Source organism: Triticum aestivum, chromosome 2B (genome assembly GCF_018294505.1).
Source record: "Triticum aestivum cultivar Chinese Spring chromosome 2B, IWGSC CS RefSeq v2.1, whole genome shotgun sequence".
Taxonomy (NCBI): Eukaryota; Viridiplantae; Streptophyta; class Magnoliopsida; order Poales; family Poaceae; genus Triticum; species Triticum aestivum.
The window spans coordinates 769,975,694-769,986,112 of NC_057798.1; the positions used below are offsets into that span (position 1 = coordinate 769,975,694).

The window sequence follows — 10,419 nt, forward strand, 5'->3', positions numbered from 1 at the left end:
TACCTTGTTGGTGGCTTTAGCCATGAGGCACTTGGCGGTGATGTTCTCATTGGGTGAATCGAAGAGAGACATCCGGGGAGTTGTGGCAATGGCAACAGATGCCATGGCCATTGCTTCACTATCTTCATCATCATCGTCATCCTCACGGTATTCTTCTTGAACCACCAACCCTCGAGTAGGAGTCTTCTTGGTGAAGTTGTTCTTGTTGGGGAAGGACTTGGCTTTGTCTTTTCGGATGAGCTTGCCACCATTGTCTTCCCGCTTCTCGTAAGGACAATCCGCAACGAAATGGCTCACATTGCCATAGTTGTAACAAGCTCTTACTCGTTGCTTGCCCTTGAAGCCACTTGAGTTGTTCTTGTTGAAATTGGGCCTTGAGTTCTTCTTGCTCCAAAATTGCCTTGAAGCAAGAGCCATGTGCTCATGATAATCATATTTTGTATCTTCGGGGTTGCTCTCCTCATCTTCCTCATCTTCCTCTTCTTCCACAATAATCTTGGCCTTCAAGGCAAGGTTGGGCTTCTTTGCCCTTTGAGAGCGGAGCACCGCGTTATCGGCGGTCTTGTCCAAGATGCTCATTGCAATGAACTCATCCAACACTTCACTTGAGGTCATGGAGTGGAAGTCCAGTCTTTGACGAATGACGGAGGACATGGCCTTGTTGTAGGGCATCATGGCCTTGAGGAACTTGCGCTTGATCCAATTGTCATCCATGTCCTTGCTTCCATGATCTCGGAGTGAGACCGCGAGTTTGGTCACTCTCCGAAAGAGCTCACGAGGTTCTTCATCTTCTTTCATTGCAAACTCATCGGCTTCATATTGCACCACTTCATAGTTGGAGCGTTGAATGCTTGCGCTTCCCCGATAAAAAGACACAACGCATTGCCATGCGTCTTTGGCCATGGCATGGGGTCGGAGATGAGGGAGATCTTCAGGGAGGATAGCATCTTGGATGATGAAGAGAGCATTCTCATTGAATTGATTATCCACTGCTTCTCTAGGGGTGAAGTTGCTTCGGTCATGTGGATAGAAACCTTCTTCAATGATTCTACAAAGATTAGTATTCACATGATTTAAATGACGCTTGAAACGATACACCTAAGAATCAAAATCCTCATTTTTCACAATCTTAGGAGGAGGGTCGGCATGATTTAAATGAGTAGAGGGAATCGGTCCTCCATAAGTTGGAGGTTCCACATGGGCAAAGATGCCGGTGCCATTTCTACCACTAGTAGAAGGACCCTTCTCACTATTAGCTTCCCCCTTGTCGGAGTTAGCATCCGTCACCTTGTTAGTGGGATCCCCCACTTTCAACGGTGAGGTAGGAAGTTTAAGTCCTTCTAAGAATTTATTAAACATGCTTTCAACCGTGGTTTTCATGGAGGTTTTCAATGTGTCCAAGGCCACATTGAATTCCTCACGGGACACCGCGGTTTCCCCATCACCCGTAGACGAGATCAGATTCACACCGGAGTGCTCCTCCACATCGTCTACGGTGTCAACCATACTCTTGGGACGACAAAGTCCTTAATGAAGAGACGAGGCTCTGATACCAATTGAAAGGATCGATATAGTTGACTAGAGGGGGGTGGTGAATAGGCAACTAACAATTTTTAGCTATTCTTTACCAAATTAAACTTTGCATCAAAGTAGGTTGTCTAGATATGCAACTAGGTGAACAACCTATATGATGCACCAACAACAATCACACAAGCAAGCAAGGGATATAACACAAGTAAGCTTGCAAAAGTAAAGGAGCGAGATAACCAAAAGTGGAGCCGGTGGAGACGAGGATGTGTTCTCGAAGTTCCGTCCTTTTGAGGGGAAGTACGTCTCTATTAGAGCGGTGTGAAGGCACAATGCTCCCCAAGAAGCCAGTAGGGCCACCGTATTCTCCTCACGTCCTCACACAATGCGAGATGCCGTGATTCCACTATTGGTGCCCTTGAAGGCGGCGACCGAACCTTTACAAACAAGGTTGGGGCAATCTCCACAACTTAATTAGAGGCTCCCAACGACACCACGAAGCTTCACCACAATGGACTATGGCTCCGAGGTGACCTCAACCGTCTAGGGTGCTCAAACACCCAAGAGTAACAAGATCCGCTAGGGATTAGAGGGGGAATCAAATTTCTCTTGGTGGAAGTGTAGATTGGGGCCTTCTCAACCAATCCCGAGCAAATCAACAAGTTTGATTGGCTAGAGAGAGAGAGAGAGAGATCGGGCGAAAACGGAGGTTGGAGCAACAATGGAGCTTTTGGGGGAAGAGGTAGGTCAACTTTGGGGAAGAAGACCCCTTTATATAGTGGGGGGAACAATCCAACCGTTACCCCCCAAGCAGCCCCGCAGAGAGCGGTACTACCGCTTGGGCGGGCGGTACTACCGCTGAGCCAGCGGTACTACCGTCCCACCTAGCGGTACTGTCGCGCACATGAGAGGAGCAGGGACCTGGACCCAGAGCGGTACTACACGGAGGAAAGGGCGGTACTACCGCGGTGGTAAGGGCGGTACTACCGCTCGGGAGCGGTACTACCGCCGCTACTTCCGTAGCAAGTGCCGCACAACCCGACATGAGAAAACGAGGCCTCGAGTCGAGGCGGTAGTAGCCCGGAGCCCCATCGGTACTGCGGCGGAAGACAGCAGGCGGTACTACCGCTGAAGGAGCAGTACTACCGCTTGATGAGCTTCGGCGGTACTACCGCTATGGCCCGCAGTACTACCGCTGGGACCAGTCAGGGCAAGCAAGGAGAGGAAGGAGAACTCCATCGAAGCGGAAAGGAACAGCTTGTGTGATAAGGATGTGTACGTGTTGATTCCACCCTAACCTTACCAAAGAGGACCCCCTCTTGATAGTACGGTGACTCCTACGAAACTAGTCCACCAACAGAGAAACGAAGGAGCTACACCGTCTTGAGTAAAACACCGAGGGGAGGGAATCGTCTCGTGCCAAAGGATGAATCTCTGAAAAACTCAACGCACACGATTAGTCCGCAAAAGCATTGTCATCAATCACCAAAACACCTTGGGGATAAATACGCCCTTACACCGTGACAGTGATCACACCTCTGGGACCGGGCATCTTCAACTTGAGATATACGTAACACGGTCAATCCATGAAACGAGCATATGGAGGCCTGCCCAGAATGGCATGACAAACACTGTGGAAATCCACCACCTCAAATGTCAACTTTTCTTTGCGGTAATTCTTGGAATCATCGAAAACCACATCAAGTGTAATCTTCCCGAGTGACTTTGCCTTTTTCCCAGGAATGACACCGTGGAACTGCATGTTGCTCTCACTGAGTTTGGACATCGGAATGCCCATCCCTTCCAGGGTCTCAGCGTATAGAATGTTCAGCCCACTTCCACCATCCATAAGGACCTTGGTCTGTCATGTGCCCCTCACGACTGGGTCGACCACCAGCGCTTGCCGCCCAGGGGTAGCAACGTGCGCCGGGTGATCCGACTGGTCGAATGTAGTGGAAGTCTTTGACCACTTCAAATACGTTGGAGTTGCCAGAGCAACCATATTCACTTCTTTGTTAATGACTTTCAGTCGACTTTTGCTTTCCACATCAGCAAAAATCATCAAGGTAGCATTGACCTAAGGGTAACCCTCCTCTTCCTCTTTCTCATCTTCCTTATCAGACTCTTTCTCATTGGACTGATTCTCTTGGAAGCTCTGAATCAGGAGTCGGCATTACCGAGTGGTATGCTTGGGTTGAATCAGGTTACCTTCCTCATCTTTCTTCATGTGTATGTAACATGGCAAATCCAGGACGTCTTGTCCTAACTGATCTTTCACCTTCTTGGGCTTCCACTGCGGCTTGGGTTTCCCTTTGAACTTTCCTCCTCCTGCATTCAGGACTACAACCTCAGCAGGTCCTATAGGTTCAGCTTTACGCTTTTGCTTCTGTCTGGAATTTCCAGCTCCGATGTCCTGGATGACTGTTTTCCCCTTGCCGTTGTGGAGTCGGTCTTCCTCTTCACCATTGGCGTACCGAGTGTCTATCTCCATCATTCGGGTTAGAGTCATGTCTCCGGACCGACCGAATTTCAGGGTAAGCTCTCTATACCTGACGCCCTCTTTGAAGGCACAAACCTCCTGGTGATCCGACACATTTTCCACCGTATGATGAAGGGTGGTCCATCTCTGGATGAAATATCTCAAAGTCTCATTCGGTTTCTGGACGCAGTGTTGCAATTCAATCAACCCGACAAGTCGCTTCCAAGTGCCCTCAAATGTTTTGATGAACACTCAGGCCAATTCATCCTAGCAAAAAATACTCCCAGGGGCTAACTGTGCCAACCAAGCTCTGGCCGACCCCTCAAGCATCAGGGGAGGTGTTTCATAGCTACATCATCATTGCCACCACCGATCTGCACAGCCACTCGGTAGTCTTCCAGTCAGGTGTCTGGCTTCGACTCTCCGGTGAACTTACTCACGCTCGCTGCCAACCTGAAGTTGGGAGGGATCTCAGCTGATCGAATGGCCATACTGAAACATTCGGGCCCAGAAATGAATGCTCTATTCCTAGTCGGACGATCTCTGCCTTGCCCTTCTCTGTTTGCTCGGCCTCTGTCGACCAAACCTTGCACAAGTGAGTGATCTCGCATCGAATCCTGGCTCTCTTGGGTCAACCGGGGCTCTCCGCTCGTCACCATACGGGTGCCTTTCATCATAACGCTGGGGCACGTATGATCCGCCCCTCGGAGGGGGCGTAAGCACTCGACGGCGGTCATCACGGGAACCCTGACGATCAAATTGTCTATGGCCCTACTCTAGGTACTGGTCCTTGATACGTCTCCATCGTATCTACTTTTCCAAACACTTTTGCCCTTGTTTTGCACTCTAACTTGCATGATTTGAATGGAACTAACCCAGACTGACGCTGTTTTCAGCAGAATTGCCATGGTGTTATTTTTGTGCAGAAATAAAAGTTCTCGGAATGATCTAAAACTTCATGGAGATTACTTTTGGAATTAATATAAAATACTGGCAAAAGAATCAAGACCAGGGGGCCCACACCCTGTCCATGAGGGTGGGGGCGCGCCCTACCCCCCTAGGCGCGCCCCCTATCTTGTGGGCCCCCTAAGGCTCCACCGACCTCAACTCCAACTCTATATATTCATGTTCGGGGATGAAACTATCAAAAAGAAGGATTCATCACGTTTTACGATACGAAGCCGCGCCAAGCCCTAATCTCTCTCGGGAGGGCTGATCTTGAGTCCGCTTGGGGCTCCGGAGAGGGGAATCCGTCGCCGTCGTCATCATCAACCATCCTCCATCACCAATTTCATGACGCTCACTGCCGTGAGTGAGTAATTCCATCGTAGGCTTGCTGGACGGTGATGGGTTGGATGAGATTTATCATGTAATCGAGTTAGTTTTGTTAGGGTTTGATCCCTAGTATCCACTATGTTCTGAGATTGATGTTGCTATGACTTTGCTATGCTTAATGCTTGTCACTAGGGCCCGAGTGCCATGATTTCAGATCTGAACCTATTATGTTTTCATGAATATATGTGAGTTCTTGATCCTATCTTGCAAGTCAATAGTCATCTACTATGTGTTATGATCTGGCAACCCCGAAGTGACAATAATCGGGACCACTTCCGGTGATGACCGTAGTTTGAGGAGTTTATGTATTCACTAAGTGTTAATGCTTTGGTCCGGTACTCTAATTAAAGGAGGCCTTAATATCCCTTAGTTTCCAATAGGACCCCGCTGCCATGGGAGGGTAGGACAAAAGATATCATGCAAGTTCTTTTCCATAAGCATGTATGACTATATTCGGAATACATGCCTACATTACATTGATGAACTGGAGCTAGTTCTGTGCCACCCTATGTTATAACTATTGCATGAGGAATCACATCTGACATAATTATCCATCACTGATCCAATGCCTACGAGCTTTTCACATATTGATCTTTGCTTAGTTACTTCACCGTTGCCACTGTTACAATTACTACAAAACTGCTACTGTTACTTTTGCCACTGTTACCGTTACTTCCATACTACTTTGATACTAAATACTTTGCTACAGATATTAAGTTATCCAGGTGTGGTTGAATTGACAACTCAACTGCTAATACTTGAAAATATTCTTTGGCTCCCCTTCTGTCGAATCAATAAATTTGGGTTGAATACTCTACCCTCGAAAACTGTTACGATCCCATATACTTGTGGGTTATCAGTCCTAGCGGGGACCACGATCTTCCCGACGCCTGGGTGACCTTGGACTATGTGTCAACTAAACTGTGTCTACAACCACTGACCTGCTATGAATTTTGTTGCGCGACTGGGAAATGACATAATTCTGTTCCCCAACGGCTTTAAGCAATGCACGGATCTGCTCTAAACCTCTACCAGCTTCTGAACGTGAAGGCTAAATTGACTCTGCTATGCATGTTGTTGCTGCAAAATTTTGAACCAGAGTTTGGTATACCCGAGTTTCAGTCAGAAACAACCATCTGGCCCGTCGATTGGATTCGGGAACCCACTGATGAGCATACTCGTCGAGTGTCTTCTACAGACTATCCAGGCACGTACGCTCAGCTAAGGTGGCCAAGCGCGCAGCCTCCAAGGCCCGAGCCTCGGGGGTCTCCCCAACGACAGGGGTCTGGAGCGCCTGAACGTTGCGTCGATGCAACTCTTCCCTCTGCTCCGTGGTGAGGGCCTCGGGGACGTACTCCTCATGCCCTTGCGATGGGTCAGCGCCGCCATCGCCGCCACCGTTGCAGCGAAATCCGGGCGGGCTATGCTGGGAAGTGACCACGAGAACTTCTACCGCTGGGTCATTACTCTTGCACTCGGAGAGGGAATCCGAGTGACCAGTCGGCAGATCGAACAGACCATAAAGAGATTCGTCGGGCTCGATCGCCGTGACTTGGAGGGTGGTCGACTGGCGAGCCACCGCATGCTTCACCCACCGCTGGAGCCGCGAACGCCCGGACCGCTTGCGATGGCGAACAGCGGGGATCGATGATGTCACCAGGGCCGACCGATACTGGGTCGGCGGCTGCTGAATAAGAACGCCGCAAGCACTCGCACGGAAGTGCGTCGCCCCGCGGACGGGGAGGGCCTCGACGTCGAGGGGAGCTTCTTGAAGCCAGGCGGAGTCGTCAGCGATGAAAACGAGCGCACCGAGATGGATCTCGTGGCCCAACACCAAGCCATCACCGGAAACCATGTTGTCGTAAAACAAAATCTGCAACCTCATCAGAAGTCGCTTAGACACCCGCCCCAAGGTGGGCGCCAAATGTCGTGGGAGTAAGTCTGACAGTAAGAATAGGGGGTACGTATGAGGAGGCAAGGTCCTAACTACGATGAGATTGTACACGCAAGTTTACGAGTTCAGGCCCCTCTAGGAGGAGGTAAAAGCCCTATGTCTCGGTGCCCTGAGGCTATGTCGACTGGATATGCATGAATGTTACAAGGGTTGTGAACCCTTGTGCCAGAGGAGGAGGGAGGCTTATATAGAGTGCGCCAGGACCCTCTCAGACCTCCGTTACACAGGGTTCGATGTGAGTTAAGATGGGGCGTTACTGGTAACGCCAGCCATAAATGATCATTAAGACTACATGGTGAACGCCTGACTGTTGCCATCCTGGGATAAATTTTGGTCTTCTATACACCGAGTGGTTCTTCATATGGTCGAGTGACTATGTTGTGGTCGAGTGAAATTGGGGTATCCGAGTGGAGTTTTCTGTCGAGTGAATCGCACTTCGGGGTGATTCCAGTCGGTATTCCCTGTTGGTCCTTGAATGCCTTTGACTGTAGGTCAGTGTCCTTGGGTGGGGTGTCTAGGTTAGGCCTAAGACCCTACCCTAGGTACATGTCCTCGTCAGCGGGCGCATGCCATCAAGCCAGGAGGAGTTCCAAAACTTGGCTACATGCCCATTTCCAACCGAGACGGAAGTGGCGGCTGCAAAAAAGTCCTTGTCTTCATCAGTGCATGGCGTACCCATACCAATCCACGGTCTTGCAGGCTCTTCCTACACGAACCAGAGCCATCGAAGGCTAAGAGCCTTAGCGAACTTGTCCAAGATTGTGGATGGTAGTTCATATGTAAATTTCAGTGAGAAACTAGGTACATTGGAACCCAGGTGTATGCCTACTTGTCGATGAGTCTCTATATAAGTTAGAGGATTTTAATAGATATTTTTTTGGGACACAACAAATTTCTTTGAAGGAGATTTTGTAGTGGGAACACCGCAAGGAAGAAGAATGTAGACGAGCAAGGTGGCATGATGATGACAAGGATACACGGCTAGGGATAACAAAGTGCCTTACCACCTTGGTAGAGCTCCTCATCCAAGCGCAAATATTGCCTCTCGCCATCAGAGACATCGACATCATCAAATTGAGGAGGCCACACTGCCATGAAGATAGAAGAGAAGGACGTATTGCATCAGTAACAAGTATGGGATGACACCGACGTTCGGAGAGAAAATCGGACCCCGTAAGACCGCGATCGAGAGAGAGGAAGAGGGAAGAAGGAAGACCAGATGCAAGCGTTCACGCACTAAGGCTAAGGGACGAACGCTCACTCTTAGTCCCGTTCAAAGAAAATAAATTGGATGAGGGGAAATTTGCGGTGTGGAGGGAGGGAGAGAAACCGCCCCCGTGGAGCGAAATCCGACCGGTGAGCAAAGCGAACCCCATTTGAACCAGCGGAGGCCACCGCATTCCTGCGGCGCAACGAGGCCACCTCGCCCACCACACGCAAAGCCAGCCAGCCAGCGTCTGGCGCGAGGGAGACGGAGAGGGATCGATCGACCGACCCGACCGGCGTCGATGGCGAGCTCGCTGGCCCGCCTGGGGGCGGCGCTGCCCCGCGCGCGCCCGCTCGCCGCCGCGGCGGCGATGGGAGCGGCGCGCATCCCGCCGCGGGGAGCGCGGTGGGACCCCGTTGCCCCCCGCCCCGCCTCGCCGTACGGTGAGCGAGCCTGCCCCCCGCTCCCCCCGCTTCGCTTTTGTGTGTGCTGCGTGCGTCTGAACCTTGAATTGAACTGCAGCTCGCAGATGCCAGGCTCACTCGGACGTGAAGGCGCCCCCTGCATCGGAGTCCAAGGATGCGGGGAGCTCGTCCCAGAGCTGGAGGATCAAGATGCTCTACGACGGTGAATGCCCGCTCTGTATGCGTGAGGTGCGTCGCATCATCCACCCGTGGTTCCTGGGACTGACTTGTTATGTTCAGCAATTGCATGTTCAGAGTGCGCTCGAGCCTATGGAGCAGCTTAATAAGGACACATATTTGTACTACATGTTTAACCAGTGCCATAACTGAATGCTGGAATTGATGATTGTATGGTAGGCCATATGAGTGCGTGAGAATGGAGTAATGTTAGGCGATGCTGGTAAATGGCGCTGAGTCTGCAAGCTGATTTTGCCTTTGCTCAGTTACAGAAGCAGAATATCCTGTCTCTATAATTCATATCATAGGCAACTTCTCAACTGTCTATCTTTTTAAATTGTAATGTAGTGATATGCTGTTTCTATCGTTCTTTTTCCATACCATTGTATTGAATCCCTTTTCCAGTTTAGATTATTTGAATGCTCAATCAGCTGTGGAGAAATTTTTTGCTATGATAAATAAATCCCATTATTTCCTGGATTCTGAACCATCTGATCATGTGGATGAACTTTGTTGATTTGAATTAGTCCCAACAACATGGGCGTTTCCTATCAAAGGAATTGGGTCATTCTTCAGCCCAAGATGCAAGCATTTAGACTCTATCCTTCATTTTCATCAGTAAACCTTTACTGTGGCATCATCATATATTACTCATGTCAGGCTTAGTTTGTTTCCTTGGAATTTCTCATCAGCATAAAACTGTCTTTAGGAGACACTTGGCTTTTGTTCCCTGGCATGAACTTAAGTCTGTAATACTTTAGGACCCTGCCACATGGGTTCGACATGCTATGAACTCTATGCGCATCACCATCTTATGAATAATGAAGTCTCTGAATCGCAATCATTTAATTCTGAATTTATTTTCTTCACTTGTTGGTGAATAAAACAGTACAGGCTTACTGGTGATCCTGCAAGCTGCAGCAGCTAAGTTTTCTCTTACCAACTCTCATGTTTTGACAGGTAAACATGTTGAGGGAAAGGAACAAATCATATGGAGCTATAAATTTTGTCGACATCAGCTCGAAAGATTACTCTCCGAAGGACAATCAGGATCTTGATTATGAAACTGTGCGTATTACCTTCTAGTACAAATTCTCATTTTTTGGTTTATTAGTTTCATACTCGGTTATCTGGAAAGAATGAAGTTGGTCATGTATACGTTTATTACCTCAGTGTCCAAATTTCAGTCTGTTGGATTTTTTAAGGGTACTGATACAAGAGCATAAAAGATACCGCTTCGTAGTTGTAGTGATACACACCCAGAAACTGAATATCT

At 49.2% G+C, this 10,419-nt stretch overlaps 1 protein-coding gene across 1 annotated transcript in view; it reads left to right on the forward strand.

Annotated features, from left to right (window-relative positions):
- Positions 1-8,625: 8,625 nt before the first annotated feature.
- Positions 8,626-10,419, forward strand: part of LOC123042615 (uncharacterized protein At5g50100, chloroplastic) — a 4,004-nt gene continuing 2,210 nt past the window's right edge. The window contains exons 1-3 of the mRNA XM_044465039.1: positions 8,626-8,945; positions 9,025-9,155; positions 10,104-10,211. Coding sequence (XP_044320974.1) covers positions 8,804-8,945; positions 9,025-9,155; positions 10,104-10,211 — 381 coding nt within the window. The 5' untranslated portion in view covers positions 8,626-8,803. The remainder of the gene's footprint in view (positions 8,946-9,024; positions 9,156-10,103; positions 10,212-10,419) is intronic.